Source organism: Pempheris klunzingeri, chromosome 7 (genome assembly GCF_042242105.1).
Source record: "Pempheris klunzingeri isolate RE-2024b chromosome 7, fPemKlu1.hap1, whole genome shotgun sequence".
Lineage (NCBI taxonomy): Eukaryota > Metazoa > Chordata > Actinopteri > Acropomatiformes > Pempheridae > Pempheris > Pempheris klunzingeri.
Window position 1 is genome coordinate 16,009,057 of NC_092018.1, and position 22,354 is coordinate 16,031,410.

A 22,354-nucleotide genomic window follows, 5' to 3' on the forward strand; every position below is an offset into this window, starting at 1 on the left:
TATCATTTTAACTCACAACAGTCTCGAACACACAAACACATACACAGTACAGTACTATATCATCCTCAGCATTAACCAAGCAAGGCTTCGATGCATGGATTTTATCAAGTCAATGGGGTAAAATTCCTTTAACCCAAAGTTGCCCCAGTTGTAAATGTCTTCTCCTTATCAATAACACCATTCATGACTGATTCTCTTTGGCTAACTCAGGCTTGGCAACGCTACTACTTGACTGAAATTACTGGTGAAAAGATGGCACAGACCATCAGATTGAGTCTGCATTGCTCTTGATATCACAACATGACTGGAAAACTAAAGTTTGAGAGAAGCTTTGCCCTTTTGATGTCCCTACCCCCTGACCTTTTGTTCTGTAGCCTGTCGAGTCATGTTGCCTTCACAGATCTGATGTTTCCTGTCCACGTTAGTTGTTGCCATGCTAATAGTGTTTACGTGTGTGTGTGTATGTGTGAGAGAGAGTTTTTGTTTTTTATTTGTGGTGTGGGGGGTGTGAAGACAACGACCCACATACTGTAGCACACCTCCTCCAGTCATGCTGATACTAATTTGACACATACAAGGACAAATTCGCAGACACTCGCACACACCCACACACACACACGCAGAGGATGAGTCATTGCTGGATCCTTAATTAGGACCATTTAAGCATGTTATGTGTGTCTCGCTTACACGTTCCTCTTTCCCTCCCTAATTCCTTCTGCTCATCTTTACTTCCTCATCTCCTAAGCTGGATAAATATAGAAGGTTGTGGTCTCATCAAACACCTCGCTCCTTTTCTTCTGCCTCTGCTTGTTCACACTTTTTCAGGTTTCCCTCATGAGAGATAAGGTTTGGGCATTGGATTAAAACGATGTATGAGACAAGGGAGAGAAAGAGAGAGTAGGGGTTTGACAATTGTGTTATCGGATGCGTTGGAGCGTAGGAATGGTGCATGGATACAGTCAATACAAGAATTGTGTGTGGAAAGGCGTTGAGAAAGACCACACAAAGTGCATAGCATATATTATGTGTAGCGTATGTCTATACCACTTATCCTTAAGGGTTGCCAATCTCAGCTGACATTGGGCGAGAGGCAGGGTACACCCTGGACTGGTTTCCAGTCAATCACAGGGCCAACACATAGAGACAGACAACCACTCATGCTCACACTCACACCTATGGGCAATTTAGAGTTCAGAGATTGGACTGTGGGAGGAAGCCAGAAAACCAACACAAGCACGAGAACATGCAAACTCCACATAGAGAGGCCCCCGGTTCAAACCACAAGCCTGCCGGCCAGCAGAGATCCACAGAACATACTCTATATTGTTATATCACATGTTTATTATTGTTATTTTTTCCACCAACATTTGGGACTCGTGTTTCTTTTGGTAATTAAAAATGGGAAAAATAATCGTAATAAATCGCATAATAGTACAAGAATCTTGATGAAATTTTACTTTTAAAAATGGTGGTTAGAGCACAAACACTACCCTGTTTAATAATTTATTGTTTTTTTTTTTTTACCTTCTCTTGACCCTGTTTCAATCGTTCAAGCACAATTACCGGTACAAAGTGGTAGGTCTTGGTGACAAGCAGACATCTCCAAGTGCACCTGCTAATTAGGTCCACGTATTGTATGTGCAGGAGCACAAAATGCAAAAGGTCTGGGTAAAGTCAAATAATTCTGACGGGTTTGGTTATTAATAGATCAGCAGTCATATCACTTCTCCCATCAGTTTGAAACAAAAACAGCAATCACAATGACGCATGACAACAACAGCTGAACTGAAATGGAGATTGCAAATGGTCGCTTTTTCAGGAAATCTTGTCATGTTGTGGCATTACGTGAACACTCAATGTTATACATGTTGTGTCTTTTAAAAGTTCATTAGCACAGTCACGACAGAAATAAGTGATGAAAACGGGCTTGGAGATGAATTTATATGATTGCATCAATCCAGCTCTTTTGCGGTTGATTCTACTCCATCTCATGTTGTAAATTGTTGCATCATGTAGATGTGACGTAGCAGTGCTTGCACTTTAATGCATTTCTGCAAAGAAAGTTTCAAAGGAGGTCATGGTGTACAGGACTAATGAGGCCTGATTATTCAATGTGTCTAGTCAGAAAAAATCTAGTTATAACCAGCCCATCTGATGTATGTAGAGGTGTGTGGGGTTATCTGCATATAATTCCACTCAAGTAGACAGAGTGGACAGTTGTGTGTAACAGCATTAGGCTAGAGTGTCGCATTTCTCAAATCAAGAAGATTTATTAACACGTCTGTCCTGCTGGAACTGGAGGAGTTTATCATAGAGTATAAAGCAGCTGTAGACAACAGATGCTGTAAGAATCACCTGTATTCATTTATAGACACATGTAGACTGATTTAGCAACCTTCACTGCTTTGAAAACATTTCTCATTGTTTTTAATGCATATTTAAAAATACCTACTGGATGGGGATTGTTGAAATAAATCTGTTTATTTACATTTAGGTATTACTGTTTTATTGCTCTGCATTTTTTAAAGTATTGAGTCATGTCTTTTTGAAAAAAACAAAGTGGCTACAGATTGACATTGCACCAGAGGCAGACATTGATTCTGAGATTTTTGTTCGGAGCATAAAGTAGTTTTCCACCAAATATCAACAACTTACTTTACATTGCCTCATTTCAATGACCCTCCCACCTATTTGCACGTGTTGCTCATCATTTATAGAGTGCAAAGTCACATCTGAAGTCTGGATTACCAAACAAAAGGTATTGTGAGAAACGGGGAGACAAAAAACACAGACACATTTCTAGCAATCGCACGATTAAATTTAAGAAAGTAGAAAACTGCAAGTTTAGTGGAAGCTGCATTGGACTGTGTGGCAAGTTATTAGTGGCAGCCCTAATTGAAAATCAGATCACATCATGTCCATGGATCCAGAAACTTTCCATACATACGTTATAATGAGTGTTTACTGGACATAATATAAGGAGATTACTCACTGAATCATAACACATAACTTTTAGGTCCAATAAAATGTAAAAGCAATAAGAATTCATTCATGAGTGTTATGGGCACCCACAGTAGGAAGCAGGAGAAAGTTTTCCAGAGTGTGCGCTCTGTTGACACCTTCTAATTAAAATGAATGGGCCGTCATGTCTGAGTTCCTCATCCATGTTTTAATACAGCCAAGTTCCCACAGGAATAAATACAGCAGTTAATGCTATGGTTAATTAGAAAAACTGACTGTGAACGGGAGGTCAAAAGCCATCCTAAAATGTGCCAGCTGTTTTGGGGTTGTCAGGCAAAAGAGAACTTCATTTCATTTGTGGCTTTGTGCATGTTTGCCTGTATGTGCGTTTGTGTGTGTGTTTTCTCCTACCAATTAGCCATGACGCAGCTGTGCTTTCCCCTCCTCATCTGCTCCTTGGTGGGTTTCAGTTGAACAATAATCTGCTTTAGATACTGCAGCGCAGCCTCCAAAGCTCGCTAGTTATCAATATCAGTGCCTGATCCGACACAACTGCAAGCTCACGCGCATGTGTGCATGTGCGCATGTGCGCATGTGCACATGCGTGCAGGTAACAGCATCCAAAAGTAATGGAAGAATTTGATTCATAACGCAAGTCATCAGTCTGTTTCTCTCTCACATTCAGCTCTGTTGATGTACGGTCGTGTGATGTGTTGCGGGACAGTGACGTTTTACCTCTTTGAAGTAGGCGAGGCCCCTAAAATATTCTCCTTATGTAACTGTCCCTGTTGCAAGGCCGCACGAGGCTCTGTGAGGCAAAGCGTAATGGTGGTGGGTATGCCTCTGAGTGTGTACGTGTGCTTCTGTTTGTGTGTGTATGTGCATACGGTGTGCAAGCACTCATCTTTACGTGCTCTTCTGCTGCATGTTTGAGAGACAGACCATGCTTTCTCCTCTGTGAATTATGCAGACCAGGATGAGGGTGCTGGGCGGGGAAGATCCGGCAGTTACACGGCTTTTGAATTAGAAGAGTCACAACACCCGGCAGAAAACACAACCACATGAAACAGAATGGGAGGGGGAGGATGACAGCAGAGTGGTTATAGAAAGACTGGAGAGAGGAGGACAGGAAGTGAGACAGAGCAGAAAAGGGGAGGATGAAGGGAGAAGGGTTTAGGAAATGGATTCAACTGAGACTACTAAAAGGGGAAAGAACACAGGGGGGTAAGAGAGAATAGGACTCTGGGGTCTACAGGGCCTATCGTGTCTAAAAGGCGATGTTCAGTGGTCTAGTGACAAATAGAGTACTGAAGGGAAGCTAGAAACAGACAAGGGAGCAGCACAAGTAAGAATAAGGCAGGAAATTCCTTATCTACAACACCTTCTCCTGTACATAGTCTCACCGTGTGCAGCAAAACCCACCTGCTAATTATGCATAATTACCCTAAATAGCTTGTGATTAGCAGGCAAGGAGCCATTTTTTGTGTGGAACAGTAGGGGGTTTATCAGTGAAAGTCACAGGCACACACACACACACACACACACACACACAATGTCCGTGTCTCAGAAACAGAGTACAAAGCACAAAGTGGGCTGGTTATTTTTGGTACAAGGTTTTTTTTTTAAAACCTCCTTGCCATAATTAGAAAGCGTAAAGTGTGTTGACAGTACAGTCATAAGATATCACAGGTCTCACATTTGTTCCTTGCTAACAAATTTGGAATGATCTTTTTATAGATCAAGTTTTGCTGATCTAATGATGCCTATTTATTGACCGTCCTTCTGTTTTAACCTCCCTCTTCCTTCTTCACATTTCTGTCCCTTTTTCTGTGTTGTTCATCCCTTTTTCTCTTGCTCCCACTTGTTTTTGCGTGCAGGTATTGGTCAGGGTGTGCCGGTGGTGGCTCTGATCGTAGAGGGAGGCCCTAATGTGATCTCCATTGTGCTGGAGTACCTCAGGGACACACCTCCTGTCCCCGTGGTGGTGTGTGATGGCAGCGGCAGGGCCTCAGACATCTTGGCCTTTGGACACAAATACTCTGAGGAGGGAGGGTATGCACATTATGCTGTAATCCAAGGACAAATATTTACTGATACAAATTTCCTCCAGTGTGGAAAAATCAGTTGCATTGTGGAAATTTTCATCCTCACACTGTTTGCAATCAGAATTTTTTTGTATTCAAAATAGTCTTCATTAAACAAAGTGATGAGTTTTACAAAGTGATCTGCTTTGAAACATTTGGCCACCAGGACTAGGATTGGGAACCACTGCCTTAGATCAAACATAACAAGCATGCAATTTAATGTATATGCTATATGGCAGCAACAGTTAAATTCTGCTGCTATAGTTTTTGGAAAAAAAGATTTTAGTGATGCAAGAACTTGCAAAAATGTATATATTGTCTGAAATGTGCTGATGCATTACTTGATTAATGCAGAGGAAACATTTACAGTTACGCAGTAAATTCTCATTTGTTGTAGGTGAAGGTAAATTTCAAGAATCACATTTCATCAAGGACTCAGATAGTTGTGCTGAGAGCTCCACTCAATCTTGGTTTCACTTACTGACAAATAAATCTAATTTCCCCTTAGCCATTTTACTCTCCTTACTATTGTCAGACCTCCTTCCTTATACTTATACTTCCTTATACCACTTATACTTTTTTTCCCACACCTCTCTGCCTCTGCAGAATAATTAATGAGTCTCTAAGAGACCAGTTGCTGGTGACCATCCAGAAGACTTTCACCTACAGTCGCACACAGGCCCAACATCTGTTCATCATTCTCATGGAGTGCATGAAGAAGAAGGAGCTGGTGAGTGTCACTTTTATACAAGTTGTGCACATACATATGCAAGCAAAACTCACATGGAGTATCTACGGAACACATTGAAGCACAAATAGACTCACATAGACAGGCACATATGCTCTCTCTCTCTATCTCACACACGCACTCACACATGTACAGTTAAATCACCGATAACAGAAATATCACAATTTAGTGAGGCTTTGATGACTCTGATGGTTAAAGAAAATGAAAAATATGTGAAGGAGTCACAAAATGGATATGTCAAATGAAGCTTGCTCATTATGAAACTTTTATTGAAGCAATTATTATCCCATCTTTTATGCATGACATGTAATGTTAAGTGCATGTAAATGTATTCAGATGACGTCTGGACCAAATGGCCTCCACCTTGAATGTCTGCACCCCTTTGGCAGTGTTCAAGTCAAGACACACGCCCTGTTTAGTGTGGCTGTCACACACATCCCTCACCCCCTAGGGAAGAGGCTCAGTGCCTTAAGAGCACTGACAGTCACATAAAATCAGCCTCTTATTAATGATGTTAAATGCTGTTTGTAGTGGGTCTTTGTATTTGTGTGTGTGTGTGTTTGATCACAGTAGTAAAGGCCTTGATGCTTTCTTGCCACAGTCATTATGATGTACAGCAAAGCACACACATTTGTGATTGAAATTGAATACCACAGCAGTGCACTGAGTGCATATGCAAACACCCACCCACAACCTGATACTCATTCACAAGATAATAGTGGAACACATCCTCTATGCTGCAGACCAGTAGGCAAGCAGTTTTTACTGTATCTCTTTCTTCTACAGCAACACTAACTGATTTACTGCTTAATACTCTTGCCAAAACTCACTTTGAACATAGTCTTTTGTAAGGGCTGCCAGTGGCATTTTGCCAATAAATTTGTAATTGGAAGCATGAACACACACCCAAGTCACATTCTGTCACAACTGTTAAAGTAAAAGTGCTGAGCTTGAAACATGATGACTCAACCAGGTGTCGTGCTCATCGTGCATGCTTGTAAAAATACTGTAGGTTAATCATTTAATTATTATGATAATTCTAACACATTGAGTCACATTCAAAAGAAAAAAAAAAAAAGCATGTGCACACCACACGCAAAGCACACACAGAAACATGCACATGCATAGCACACGTAGTATTTTGGAGGCTGGACTGGCGTTGGTCATGGTTGTGCAGCGTGTAAGTGGATTGATTGCACCCTCAGTGGGGTTCCAGTGGCTGACTGATGCTCACACTGATGGATCCTCTGAATACATTAAACCACGGCAGAACAATGGAGTGTGAATCATTCAGCTGGAGCAGCTGTAGAGGACAGATAATCTGATGCAGCCTCTCTCTGAACTTACAAAACTGTTGCCACTGCCATATTGAAATTGAGCTAAACTCCTTCACCTTTGCTTTAATATTTCAGCATTTTACAGGCCAATTGCGAATTTTTCTGTTAATCAATTTACTGCAACGGCAAAAACTGCTCTTTAACAGGGCTTGTTTAATTGACACATCTCTGTGATCCCAGACAGCAGAGTGTAGGAGCAGGTAAGTCCAACAGTGGGATAGGTGTTCATATCCAGAAAGCTGTACTTCATGTAGTATTTATGTATGTGAAAAAGAAAAAGCCATCTGTGGCCTAAAATTTAACAATGACATAAAACATTTACCAATGACATAAAACTTGAATAGCACTCTCAATTGCTATCAATAGAGGCAATCGCCTTCCTTGTATGTCTTTCATAAAATTGCAGGCTTTTCTCATTGGACACAAACTGCAATTATTAGTGCCCAAATTAGTGTCCCTATGGTTGTTGGAGAAAGACACAGAAAGATATACAGCTGGTGTGTCACCTCTCTGCTGTCTGGCACCTCTCACTAGTCTCCTTTTTATTAGGCTGATAGGCATCATAGGGGTTCCCTCCTCATCACACTCCATGATCTTCCATGGATCGGAGTGTGTGTGTGTGTGTGTGTGTGTGTGTGTGTGTGTGTGTGTGTGTGTGTGTGTGTGTGTGTGTGTGTGTGAGTGTGTGAGTGTGTGAGTGTGAGAGAGCAGAAGCTGCAAGGCAGGAGGGAAAAACAGAAAATTAAAAAGAAAGAGATCCCAGAGAGAGAGAGCCAATACAAAGCCTGACAATATGTGTGTATAGTATAGTATGTAGTATAGTGTGGTCAGTGAGAGCGGTCCTCCAAAATTCTGTTCAATTCTGTTTTAAACCTATGATGCAAATTTCTTTTTGCTCTGGGGTTCTTCAACTTCACCATCCTCATACAACTTGATCCCTGATCAGACCAAACCACTTTTCAATTCTAATCTCTTGAAATGCGGCAGGACAAGTTGATAAAAGCAGTACAGCCCGTTTGAAATTAAGTCAACACAAAACTCCCAGACTCCCACCATGTGGGTTCTGCAGGACTGGATTTCTACACTTGTTTGTTATCCCCATTTGCATAGTTAAGTCAAATTATGGTTCTACATGTCTACTGCTTGTACTGGCAGCAGCTTTGAGAACATAGCACAACATGCTATGTAGCTAAACTGCCAACCACATAGATCGCACACTTAAAAACAAAATGAAATAACAGACTGACAGGTCCACATAGTATCACTAACATGTCACAGGTAAAATACCCAGAACCTACAAGATCTTTGTGTTTTATTCATGCATTGTTACTGTTATGGAGTGAGTTTCAGTTTACAGAATTGGTGGCGGCAATATTTTACAATGGAAATTAAAAAAGACATTGCAGGGGAATTGGTGAATTATTTATTTTCATTCTGTCATCCTATGAAAAGATAATCCAACAGCACTCATTCTGCAATCATGTTCAAGTATCTTTACAAATGACGTGAGTGTAACTTGACGTTGCAACTAATACTTTCTGTACGGATGCAGCAGAACTATAATGTTCTATAATATGTGTACCAGAATCCTACAGCAATTATAGAAACCTGCGATTAACCTTGCATAACAAAGTCAAGTAGTGTCAAACCCATGTTAACACCCAGGTCAGGAGCAGGGTCACAAAACCATTGCATTAACACACTCACACTGGCAGCAAATGTGTGGTTATTGCAGCAGTCTGTAAAGTGTAAGTGTATGAGAAAGAGAGACAATAGGAGCGTGTGTTTGTCTGTGTGCCAATATGCCTGCACTTTCATTTTTCTGGCACTGCATCAGGAAAGCCAAAGAGTCGGAGGAAAAGAGAAAGACTGAATGTGACGTATGACAGAGGGAGAGAGTGTGTGTGCCTGCTTAAGAGGGCAAGAAAAGGGAGGGTGGAAGACCAAAGAAAGGCTATGCCTTGCTTTTTCCTTATTTTCAGCATGTTGGTTTATTCATGTAGACATTTTGTGCTTCAGGTTTTCCCCTGTTGCCTCATACTCAGGACTGTTGGCACTTTATATCAAGAGGCAATAAGCTATAAACCTGCAATCCTTAATGCATGGATACTGTAATGTATATGTATTTATGTTGTCTGTGCTTTATGTTTTTACCTTTGTTTTACCAGAATGGAACAAGCCTCATAGCCATTTTTGGCTTTAATAATGTAAATTCAAGATGCCACATTATTTTTCTCTCTAACGTAGTGCCATGAAGTTGGCTAGGCAGTCAATTATAAAACTGAGAAGTGCTCTTTGCAGCTACAAACAATAGTTCCAATTATCTGCTTTACGCTTTCATTTGGTCTATTTTTGAGTATGCTGGCTCATCTCCTAGTGAAAAAATCTGTTCTGATAGATGCTAGATTATTAGGTTCCAAGGAGGGGGAGGGAAAATAATTGCCGGGCTAATCAATGAATAATGTGCAAGCACTTGAGTTTTACTGAGGGTTAACAGATGCATAGGCCCCATTTGTATCAATTTGTCTTGATGATAAGGGTAATTATCTTCCTCATATATGCACAGCACTTAACTTGTTTCTTTTATCCCTTCTACACAAAGGTGGGATAATTTTGTGTAAATGTCAAAACAAGCACACTGAAAAGACTACAGGCTGTGTCAGAACCGCCACTGAATATTATCAAGGCCTGTTATCACACACCTCTTTTTTTGCAAAAATTGTGTGAATCCAATTCTAAGGCTAATTAAAAGAAAGTTGTCTTTTTCCCCCTTCTCTCCCTCTCTCTTCTTCTCTGAGGGAGCATGCAAAATGACTGCCCTGGTATCTCCCAGCTTGGTATGAATAATTGAGTGTAGAATAGTCCTTATATGTTTAATTCGGATTAAATATTCAGGAGGAACCACCAACCCGCAATTTTTCCTCCGCCTCTCTGACAAGAGAAACCAAGAATGAGTAGGAGATAGACGATGAGAGAAATAGAGTGACTTAAATGGACAGTGAGAGGGAGGGAGAGAAGGAGGGCAAGGGTGGGAGGAAATAAGACAGGGTTTAAGAGAAGGGAAACAAATGTGGTTTGGATGGAGAGCAAATGTGATAATGATGTCAATAGAAAGATTGACTCTCCAAAGAGAGAAATGTGCTGGAACAGAGACAGTGTTTTAGTTAATAATCAGCAGGGCATTTTATCAGTTTAAAGTTTCATGAACAGAGACACTTCTTTACCTCTTTTGAAACCTGCAGGTTTATGGTTTTTCCCAGGAAGTAATAAATATACATATAAAAATTTTATGCTCATATTCACACAGATGAACAGCAGAACATTATCAGATCTGAACTGCCACTATTGTTAATGCATGGCCTGCAGAAGATACTTAGGAGGTCTCTGTGGTGTCTGTGTGTGTGTGTGTGTGTGTGTGTGTGTATTTCTAGTTATGACAGCATGTACAGTTATGAGAACAAATTCTGGTTTTAACCATCATTGTGAGGACAATGTGCCTGGTCCTCACAACTTCAGAGGGCCATTTTAGGGTTAAGACTTGGTTTTAAGGGTTGAATTAGGTTAAGGTAAGGGTTAGGGTTAGGCATTTAGCTGGGATGGTTAAGGGTAAGGGGCAAGGCAATGCATTTTGTCAGTGACTGTCCTCACAACCATAGAAAGACAAGAATGGGTGTGTGTACATGGTGTCTGCGATGTGTCTTGTACGTACATGTAGTAGCATCAGCAGGGTCTTTGCCTGTTAAATGAAGATGAATGTTTTCCAATCAGCTTGGCTCACTGCAGCGTGAAGAGCAGTTTTCTGATCCTCTAAGCATGTAGCTTAGCGTCTCTGAAGATGCGGGAATCCTCCAACAGAACCCATTCACACTGAAAAAGATTGCTCTGCCTCCTCCTTTTTCATTTTTTATAACCATCTCCAATTTGTCAACACTAAATCTCCCTCCTTGTGTCTTCCCTTGCTTTACACAAGCTTCCTCTTTCTTGCTGTCTTACAACCTCCCTCCCGATCCCTGCCTCCGCCCGTCAGCCTCTCCTAGTCGTTACCACTCTTTTACTCTCCCCTCCATTCTTGCCAACAGAGAGGTGGAGTGTGACAAACACCAGCCAGTGCCCTGTCTCTTGCGCCTTGAGTGTAGGCAGAGAATTGACAAATATACTTAAAATATCTTAAGCTACAGTATTAACCAAGCACAACAACCATCACAATGTAAAAAATGTATTGTACTTCAGATAAAAACAAACTTCAGTACTTGAGAGCGCCTTTGCTTGTATGAGATGACGAGATGGGGAGGAGCTGTCTGTTTACCTTTGGACACACTCATTGGTGACTCTCTGTGGGATCGTTGAAATTAAATTAGTAAACTTGTGTTGTCATAGCAGTTGTGTTGCTTAGCCTCTGTTTTGTAGAGCCGCAATGATTGCACGTAATGCGTATCCACAGGGTCACCTTGGGGGTGTGATTGGAGGACGGGAAGAGGGAGGAACAAGTAGGGAAGAAACAGACAAAGATGAGAGGGGGAGGGAGAGTAGCATGCTAGTGGGAGGTTGTTGCAAGATTAGTGGTTGCAGGTTGGGAGGGCAGAGAGATGATGGGTAGGGGAGGAAATGGAGTGGAGGTAAAGGTAGAGAGGCCTGGAGCGAGAGGGGACTGTAGGAACAATGACGAGCATCTCCTGTAATCATCATCCTTCTTCTATCACACACACTGTCATCCATCTTTAGTCCTTAAGGCAGCTGTGTGTGTGTGTGTGTGTGTGTGTGTGTGTGTGTAAGACAGTGCATTTGTGTAAGGGAATGCTTCATTCTGCAATAAGGATAACTACAGGTTATACTGAACAAGTGGCCAGAAAAGGAATCTGTACTGATTGGGTGAAATTAGGCTTGCCCATGAACACACCTTTTAAAATTATAGATATTTACCCTCTGTTTCCCTCTCCCTCTCCCTCTCCATCTCCCTCTTTGTCTGTCTCTCTCTCTCTCTCTCTCTCTCTCTCTCTCTTCTTCTCTCCCTCCCCCTCGATCTTTCTTTCTTCGTCCCTCTGATTGGATATTCATAACACTGATCTTATTAGAAAATCACAGCTCTGCATGCATATGGTTTGACCTTTTGAAGTCATCACTTAAGGGCACACACAAAACCACTTTAGCACACATATATGAACACAAACACACATTTGGTTAGATCATAGAAATGCATGTGTGTTCGACAGCTGGCTTCTTAAATCTGCTGATAACATCTATTAGATTGAATGCAAAGATGCATTCTAGTAAATAATAATCTAGCCAGTGGCCATAACATTCAAACACACACACACACACAATCACACACTCTATAACTTAACTCAGAGTAGCGCATGAAATTACACACCACACTAGCGACTCATTTGTGTCTGTCCTCATGAATACCTCGATCGATACCTTCACATCCCTATTTCACCTGGAGAAAGACCCTTTGATTACACAGGCAGTTAGTGATTGCATTTGCCATGCAAGGCACAGGTCTAAGGCGTTCTATGGTATCTCACTACTCCGTTCTGTCTAATATGTCATCAGCTATGGTGTACAAATGATGAATGAGCCAACATAATAGATACTGTAAATCACCAATGTGAGTTGGTGTATTTAGATTGTGTGAAAAGGGAGAGCGATAGAGGAAGAAAGAGGAGGGGTAGCCTACAACATTGCAGCATTGCCCAAGGGAAAGCAGCAACAGCAGCAGGAAAGCCTGCAGATTCTCTTAGCTCCACAAAATGAAGCCATTTAGAGGGGGGAGATGGGATGGGAGATGGGCTGCTGGGTGGAGAGGGAGGTGGGAGGAGATGGATGGGTGGATGGAAGGATTAAAGGAATAGCTCGTCAGGCATTCAGAACACGCATTCTCTCACACATGGCTCCCACAAGGTGCCCTTCACACATGCACACATACGAGCATGTATGCCCGCACACGGCTTGTGTACATGCGCTTGCTATATATGACAAACACAAATTCCAGAAAAGCTGCCCCATTTCTCAGATTTCTCTCTTAGCGGACTTTGGCTTTCACCCATGGCACCATTAGTTCATCTCCCGCAGGATGTAAAAAAAAAATGCAGCTTAGAGACATGTCAGATGACACAGATGAAGACCTAAACGGGTCCCAGTGTAAAATATGTTCCAGAATGCCTGCTCCTAAAAAGTTAAACACAGCAAAAGAAAAAGAACAAAATGTTCTTCGGTAATAGAGACCACCATTAGCTCATATTCATCTCTCTCTTTGTTGCTTTCTTACTCTCGTTCCTCAGTTGCCTTCGCAGTGAAATCCCTTCATTCTCTCCCTACAGTGAACAAGCTGTATGTGAGAGTTTTGTGGTGTTCTCTGCACGAGAGAAAAGAGAGAACCAAAGAGATTGTGGAGAGGAGATACAGTACATTACATCAGAGCAATTCCTCTCCTCTCCTCTCTGAGCTCTTCGACAGCAGTATTTTTAGGAGAGCAGTATAATCCAGAAAGTAAGAGCTCTCTCACTTAGGATATGTCAAATTTTTTTCTTTACACTTTAAGTCATAATACATTCAATCAAACCACAATACAAGCATTAGAGAAAAATCACTTTCAAACTATTTGACTTGTGTAGAATTAATGTCGTGTCTTTCTCTCTCCCTGTCTCTCTTTTCCTCTATGTCTGTCTCTCTCTCTCTGTCATTGTCTCAGATTACAGTTTTCCGGATGGGGTCAGAGGGTCATCAGGACATTGACCTTGCCATCCTCACCGCATTACTCAAAGGTGGGTGTGTGCATTCATGCGTGTGCTTGGATGCATGAAAGTACAGTAAGTGGCTTCCATTTCACTGTCGCCCTCCAGGGATGTTGTTATTTGGAAGTTTCAGTAGATAAAAGGAGCATGATATCGTTACAGAAAGCATGCCTCTCGCTGTCCCACTTTATGTGTATATTCAAAGCACACAAGTATGTTTTTATTTTTGCAGTACATAGGTCAGGAATAAAGTATCGACATCTGTGCTTATTATTTTTCGCTTTCTTTAAGCTCCATTAAGCGCTTTTTTGAAGACTCCAAAGCAAACTTGCAGCAGTAAGTCTTGATATTATATTAGCTTATCAAACAATTGCCCCCTTAGAGCATAATACTGGCATCATCTTATCACTGTCCAATATAATCCAGTATTCTCCAGCTTGGTTCATTAGCTCCTGGCAATAATATCTGGCTGTTTTTGGCTTGATATATATTTAACTTTTTTCCAAAATGTCCAGCACATAACCACCTATAAAACCACAACATGTTGTTTTTCCACTTCAGGTTTTGTATGGATCAAAGATGATATAACTTTTCAATTAGTGAGCTTCAGAGGTGCTGGTTGTCAGCAGTTGTTACCTTTGAAATATTCCTTTAAATGTCAGGAGGTTGTTGCTCTCGTTGCCTACCAGCTATTAAATCTCTATCAGACAATCCTGCAGTGATGTCAGGTTTCCTACTTTATATCCCAATAAAACCCTGATTTCATAACAACACCTGCAGAATAATTAATTAGCATGAAAACAGCAGAATGATTAATTAGAGTGAACACAGCTGCTCATTAACTGTGTGGCCAGAGACAAATAATTACAGGACTACACTTGAAGTCACCAATAAATTGTGAAAAGCATTGTGTCTTTTAATCTATTGCTTTTGAAATTTATACTTCAATTTAATTTGCGTTCATCAAATTACTCCCCCTTGAGGTCAATAATCACATTTAAAAGGAACACATGGCCTATCTATATGCTAGCATGCTACATTAGCTTCTCATTTCTCATTACCAAGTTGTAAGTAATGCTTACACTGTGGCCAGCATCTTTCAGTTCAATCCTCTGTTATCTTTGCACATCGTATAGAGCTAATGTTACATAGCCATAGTAATAGTTGCAGACAAGCAAATACTAGGCTCATATCTGCACACACGTGTAGAATCATCAATCAGCTTGATAACAGCAGCACGGACCTAAGGCATGACACAGTCAGATTTACAGGGAGATATACAGTTAGCAGCAGCTACATTCCTTACGCTGTAACAAATTGTTATGCAATTACCAATGAGGGCAATGAATTGAACCAAATTGAGTTACAAAATTGAAAATTTGTCAAGTGTAGACATAGCAATTAAGTTTAACCACCATTGTTCCCTATCCCCTAACCTATTTCCCACTTCAGTGTTTTTCCCAAGCCCCAGCCCTCCCATACCCACCCTTCTATTCACACACTCCCACAGACACACAGGATTCATAGATCCATACTTTCGATTGGTTGTTCAGTAGCTGCTATTGATCATGTTCGCTCTTGCCTCTCGCCTCAATGTATATGACACTAGCCAGGCCCACGGGAGTTGGCACGCATGCTCCCTCTCAAACACACACCTATACATGTGAATACAGAAGGTACACACTCATGCACATGTGCAAAGAGAAAGTGAGTCCTGTGGGACTGCTCAGCAATTCAGAGCATACGATTGACTATCTCAGGAATGGTTCCGCAGAGACACATTTCGTTTCACAGAGAGTGAGAAAGAGACTAAACTCGTAAGTTTGGGGAGGGAGCGAGTGAAAGAGAAATGCATTTTACATCAGTTATGTGTAGCAGTCAAGATGCATGATTTCTTTGGCCCATACTTCACTCCCTGATTTGTGTCTTTATCTCAGACTCCTGCTCTCTTGCCGTATTACTTTTCCCATGTACACATCTCACTAAAAAATTCTGTCAACTCCATCTGTTGATCTCATTTCTTTTCACTTTTTTCACTTTACACTATTCATTTCATTCCACATTGTGATAGGAATGGCATGTCAGTGACTGAGTGAAGGGAGGAAGTGAAATCAAAGAAAGAGAAAATAGCAAAAAGGAAATGAAAAGGATGAGATCACAGAAGTCAAAAGATGAGTGGAGAACACTGAGAAAAAAGGAGCAAAAAATGCTTTATGGTAAACAGCATGAGGGTCATTTCACATGCAAGTCTCATTCTGCGGTTGAGTGAATGAGACGCGTTAAGGCTTTTAGTGCAAAATGAAATCAGTCACATCCTGCCTGAGAGCTTTTTAAAACACTGGATTAGACTCCTTTGCTGAAGAACTAAGCTACTGCCTGAAGCTCAACAAGGCACAGCACAGTCAGGAATATACGGTGAGGCGAGAACAGAGCGAGAGCAAGGAAAAAAGAATAAAAGGATTGGGTGTGTGAGAGAAAGACAGAGAGATTTAGTGAAGTGGGAGCAGACAGGGCAGGAAGGAAACCGCTGCTGAAGACACATGGTGTAACAGAGGGATATTTGGAGTAATTGATGGTGGGCTGTCTGAGGTAGTCAATATCCTGAGGATCGGGTCCATAAAGTCAGATGGCTGCAGCTAAACCTCCCTGCAGGCAGACAGAGTGAAGCCACAGGCCTTTGATAAAGCACGGCCACCCTGCCTTTTCATATACACATATCTCCACTAAAGCGCTTATTAGCAGGCTCTGCATCTTATTAGCAGGGTTCTGTCTGAACATTAAGCTCCAGTAAAGCTGTACAGGCCTTTAAGAGGGAGAGAGCTCTGTGTAAAGTGATGATACTGGTGTGCTTATTAAAAATTACACATTCTTGTCTACATACAAGGGATTATTATTATTATACTTTGTATTACACCGGATTTCTCTAAAGGCTTAGATGAATTGTTGCTTTATCTTTCTCATTTTGGGTAACTCCTCCCAGTGTACACGTAAATTATTAATGTGAACAGCATACTGTTGACCAGTCAGATCTTGACACAAAACCACAGTGTTTTAAGAGTCCCTCTTCAGTGAACAACTACAAATGCTTTTCTGGTGCATATTTAATAACATTTTCAGAGAGAAACTCTGCTTAAGCTTAAACAGTGCTGGTTAGTTCTGAATAGAGAGGTTTGATTTTATATTTACACTATTTCTCTGTCCCCGCCTCATTTTATGCTGCTTCTGACTGTATTTTGTCCATTAAAGGAAATGTTTATTTGCTCACCTCCAGCAAATACTGCATCTCGGCTGTGTATGCTGCTGTAAGAAATACCTACAGGACAAAGTATTACTCAATTCACTTTCAATTGTCTTTAGGCTAAGATGTTCCTAAAACCCATCATGATCATCTTCTTACATTTGCAGGCTGCTTCTGTGAATCGATTAAACTTAAGACGTGTGCAAAAATAATTACTGGTAAAAGAAAAAAAAACAGTCTGTCCGTTACTAAACAGCAATGACACGCAGCAAAGCTGTCACAGTGACAAAAGTGTCCTTGTTTCAGCAGTGCTATCCAATACTTTTGTATCCTTATTTGCCAATGTGCCCTTCAATCATGTAAACAAGAATATTTTTCTTTCCTCTACCTCATCTAGCGTTGTATTAAACAACTCAGATTTTACCTTTTTTTCTTCTTATGAACTTTAGTTCCCTTTCTTCTTCTTCTTCTTCTGATTACATTACAACCATGTTGATGTTACTGTAAATGATGTTCACGGACACAGCAAATCAAAGGAACACTGTTGTATTACACATTTCATGCGGGATGAGGTGAAGCGTTAAATTATGTGATACATCAAAGGCCAAGCTGTCATTCTCCACTGGGAAGACATCATCTTCTCTGCAGACACACAGAAAAAGGCAAGAATAGAGCACACAAGGTGTAAAGTAAAGCAAAGATCCACCAAATAAATATATAGAAATAAGATGAAGCCTCTTCCCTCCACAAAAGAAGCCAAGAAAGGTTTTTCAGTTAATTCTTTATCAGTACCTATAAATGTTCTACAACAGAAGTATTAGCATCCAGCAGGGAAAATGAGAATATAAGCTCACAAAGAGAATATAAAATAAGCTGTAAAGACACATCACAACCAACATTAAAGCAACAAAGCAGATCTGACAACTAGAATTTAGAAGTTTGATTATGCACCAGTGTTAAAGAAACCTTGTTTTCCAGAAATATGACTCTGAACTCATTTGTATCCTCTCTCAGGTGCCAACGCTTCGGCTCCTGATCAGCTGAGTTTGGCTCTGGCATGGAACAGAGTGGACATCGCCCGCAGTCAGATCTTCATCTACGGACAGCAGTGGCCTGTAAAAACCATAAGCAGCATAAACAAAAATATGTATATACAGTGAAGCAAAACAGGGCTTGTTTATTCTTTGTTCATTCTGCTCATATTAATGGTAGCAACTGCTATAATATACAAGAAATGCAGCCCAAAATGCTTTAGATTAAGAGACAATTACTGTAAAATTGATTAAAAAGAGGAAGATAACTTAAAAGGCACATAAAAGGATACTTTCGGCATTGAAAAGGGAGCTCATGATCAGTCATGGGTGAAAGGTACAAGAACTGACGAGTGGATAATAAACAATAGTACTTGTCAAGGACTGCTATGAACATAATTGAAAAGTATGCATGTTTTGCATATTTGTTTTCAAACTGTATAATTTGTCTCAAAGTTTGTTACTTAGGATGTGTGATCTATGGAGGAGAAACAGATAAAACAGGGCAAGAAACATATATGAGGATTTAAAAGTGTGGCCTCATGTCATAATAATCCTGTTGGTGCTTGATTTTTATTTATTTCCATGCAGTGCTCCTTTATAGTTTGTAGTATGTAGTGTGTGCTATGTCTGGTGTCATCAGTACCCGTGCTCTCCGTCCCATTTGCCTTAGGTCGGTTCACTCGAGCAGGCGATGCTGGATGCCTTAGTTCTCGACCGAGTGGACTTTGTCAAGCTGCTGATTGAAAATGGAGTCAGTATGCACCGTTTCCTCACGCTTTCCAGACTGGAGGAGCTCTACAACACGGTAATAACAAATGCACATAAATTGACTGTAAACAGAAATTGTGCTATCTTGTTTGGAACACATCAGAGAAAAGCCTCCTTTTGCAAATAGTGAGATTCAAGGTAAAATATTGATTGAAAGGTTGCTTACCCGAAAAACACAAAGTGCTGGTGGTGAGCAGCATTGACAGCAGGGTCAGTTTTGTCTTAAGAAACAGTAGATGCTGTCAGTGGTGGTGAAAATATCCTCATGTCTTGTGTTTGATTCTTCTTTTCAACAGAGACACGGACCGTCCAACACGCTGTACCACCTCGTCAGAGATGTCAAAAAGGTATGACCATCACTGCCGTCCCTTTAGCTCTGTGGCTGTTCAGGCACACGGTATGGGAATGTTTGCTTGAGTGTGTAATTAAAGATGACATGTTTGACTACATAGAGTTTCAGTTGCTTTTTTTGCGGTGTGCGTTGTTTCTTTGTTTGCCCTCGATTTGTTTGTCTACATTTTGGTTGTCCTAGTCGCTGTTAACTGCAAATAGAGGCTGGCTTTTCTCTTTCAGCTGGAACTGCAGTGGCTGTGTAGAGCTGTGCACGACTTACATCCCTCTCATGACTTTTCAGCAATTTACTCTGTTCTTCCTCTCAGGCACACACTACCACGGTAAACAAACACTACATGTATTAAATATTGCTTTATCCACAGAACTTGAGTTTGAGCAAACTTGGGCCGCAGTGGAACAGCTGTGAGGCTGAAAAGGGGGAACTCAGTAGATGCCCACAATTTGCTAACGTCTTTTCTATTTGTATTGTTAACAACACTATTAAGTGTGTTCTTTCTGATATGCAGTATCATCTGGTGCTTACATGAAACAGACTTTGTCTTAGGATTGTGTTATTGTCATGTTTTAGTCATCTGTCTCAGCGTAGGATTTGGCTGCACTTACGCCAAAACATTTCAGTAGTATGCGGTGTTATGTATTATTTTTGCTGCATATCTCCTGTAATGCTCTGATAATTGCTGCAATAAAGGACAACAACCTAGGATTTTACATTCACTACATGTCTGCACCCCAATTAGTAGTGAGCCCACTGTTCAAAAATGATGGAGAGGTCAGCAACACCACCATTAGCACTGAGAGGTGTTCATTAATTAAAATGTTACTGATTACAGCAATGCCGCATGCCCCCCTGGGAGTCACTGAAGAGGCTCGATGTTTTAATCACTCCTCCTTTACCTCCTCTCCATCTTTAAGCACAACTCTGAACTCAAGTTGATGCAGAGAGAATATGCAGTTTATATTCCAAGACACTTACCATGCTACTTAACACACATGCAAAACACACACTGTAGTGCATGGCACAACAACCTCATCTGCCTTTTTGCAGAGCTGTGTGTATTTGCAATAGTGTAGCTCAGTGTTTGTGTGTCGTTGTGGTATGATAGCATAATGCTAATTAGATTTAACTGCTATCCCTCGGGTTGAGTCACCATATCACTGCCATTTCTTTCTTTCTTTCTCATCCTTCTGTGTAGATTGGTGGTCACACTGTCAGCAATTGGCTGGTCTTATTTTGATTCTGATGCAGGAGTCGTGCTAACAGTTGTAGGGGCCAATGAAGGTTGCTCCCAGGTTTAATCCGCTACATTCATTAGACTGTGTGAAAACTGAGTCATAAAACAGCGGAGATTAGCTTGTGGACTACAGCTGCCAAAGCAGAGATTGGTTTTTCCTACAGAATAAATGGACAATGCAGTTTTTTGGCCAAAGGTTGGTAGCAGTACACCAGGTGTCCCCTGAGTTTCAGGTAATCAGGAATAGCTAGAAGGAAATCCAGGTGTAACTGGGCAGTTTAACGTCTTAGTGGGGTAAGAAACACTGTCTTTTTGAATGTATACTTTATCACAGATTTTGATATTGTATATTTTAATAATCTGCCAGTATCTAAACAAAAGCAACTGAAATTTAAGTGGAGCAGCATCCCCATTAAAAAAAAACTGTGCTTCGCTCTAAGCTCCGAGTGTTTTCACACAAGGTGTAAACAAACTGTTATTAGCTTGAGCTTTACCACCACAGGGAATTAAAAGAGGTCTTGGCTGACTGCTGACCAAAGAGGGTTCAGTTGCTCCAAGACTGCATTGGTGCATTTGAGCTATATTTATCCGTAGCATGAGGAAGTAAAGCTTTGTATGCTCGCTTTGAACCGCGGGTGTATGAAAAGACAAGCAGTATGAACGTCTCTCTCTACTTCAAAGTGTATCAGTTAGCCTACAGGGGTTTGCCTGGCTTTACCGCCAATGGGATTGAATCTCTGAATTTGAACACAGGCTAGGGCTGAGGAGAACAGAGAGGATTTTTAGGATCTCACATCTGAGTGTAGATGAGTGGAGATGGTTAAGGTACAAAGAAATGTAAGGTAATTGGCATAGCTCAAAGTAACAGTGGGGGTCAGAATAATGACTGCAGAACCTGGGGTTGATGTTGAGGGCACGATGAGGAGCAGTGAGTGTTGACATGGTTATAGTCCTCACAGGAAAGGACTTCTATTTCAATAATGGTTTTCCCCTCCGGCCTTAGCTAGTGTTAGCTGTCTGTTTTCCATGCTATTGCCCCTCTCTTCCAGGCTAATGAGACATTACCACTTTCTGTTTCTTTCCTCTCTTGAAGACTGCATTGAACCACACTGAGAAGATCTCATTATTTCCCTAAATGCAAATCATGACAAATGATAAAATTTTTTTACAGTGCTGAGAGTTTTCAGGAGTAACACCGTACCTGAAACTGGGGCCAAGTATTTGGTTCAAGCAAGTATGAGATTGGAGGAACGGCTCCAAATTTCTAGAGTCAAATCACATCGTCCACATGGTTTTAAACGATTCAAAACACCAAAGCATAAACTGTACCACAGTCTGGTTGAGATAACCATTTATTAAAGAGGCTGGAAGAGGGATCTTGCCTTTGAGTTTCTGTGTGTTTCATTCCCCCCTGCTCTTGCTTATCGTGGAGTTTTACTCACTGACATTGTGTGCTCTTTCCAAGCGAGAATATCCAGGGTTCAGTTGGATCTACTTCAAGGTGAATCCGATAATCACGTTTTCTTTCATAGCCAAAAACAGTTTGATGTGGATTTTGTGAAGTGAGTGTGTAATTTGTTTTGAACTCTTGTTTCCCTCTTGTTTTCTCTCCTTTATTAATCAGTTGCCATGTGTTGTTGCCTGTTAACACTGTGGTTTTCTAGGGAAACCTGCCTCCAGACTACCGCATCAGCCTCATCGACATAGGACTGGTCATTGAATACCTCATGGGCGGGGCATATCGCTGTAACTACACCAGGAAGAGATTCCGAACTCTATATCACAACCTCTTTGGACCCAAGAGGGTGAGTGAATGATCCTCCTCTGCATTAGCATCCCACAATTTAATGCATTTCGACACCAT

General features: G+C 41.0%; 1 protein-coding gene across 2 annotated transcripts in view; it reads left to right on the forward strand.

Annotated features, from left to right (window-relative positions):
* The window catches only part of trpm3 (transient receptor potential cation channel, subfamily M, member 3), a 132,231-nt gene that overhangs the window by 88,621 nt on the left and 21,256 nt on the right, over positions 1–22,354 (forward strand). The window contains exons 7-14 of one of the 2 annotated variants that reach the window (XM_070832996.1): positions 4,839–5,013; positions 5,652–5,775; positions 13,822–13,894; positions 18,117–18,217; positions 18,807–18,941; positions 19,201–19,251; positions 21,956–21,991; positions 22,155–22,295. In XM_070832996.1, the coding sequence (XP_070689097.1) occupies positions 4,839–5,013; positions 5,652–5,775; positions 13,822–13,894; positions 18,117–18,217; positions 18,807–18,941; positions 19,201–19,251; positions 21,956–21,991; positions 22,155–22,295 (836 nt within the window). The remainder of the gene's footprint in view (positions 1–4,838; positions 5,014–5,651; positions 5,776–13,821; positions 13,895–18,116; positions 18,218–18,806; positions 18,942–19,200; positions 19,252–21,955; positions 21,992–22,154; positions 22,296–22,354) is intronic. The other variant, XM_070832997.1, reaches the window with a different exon arrangement.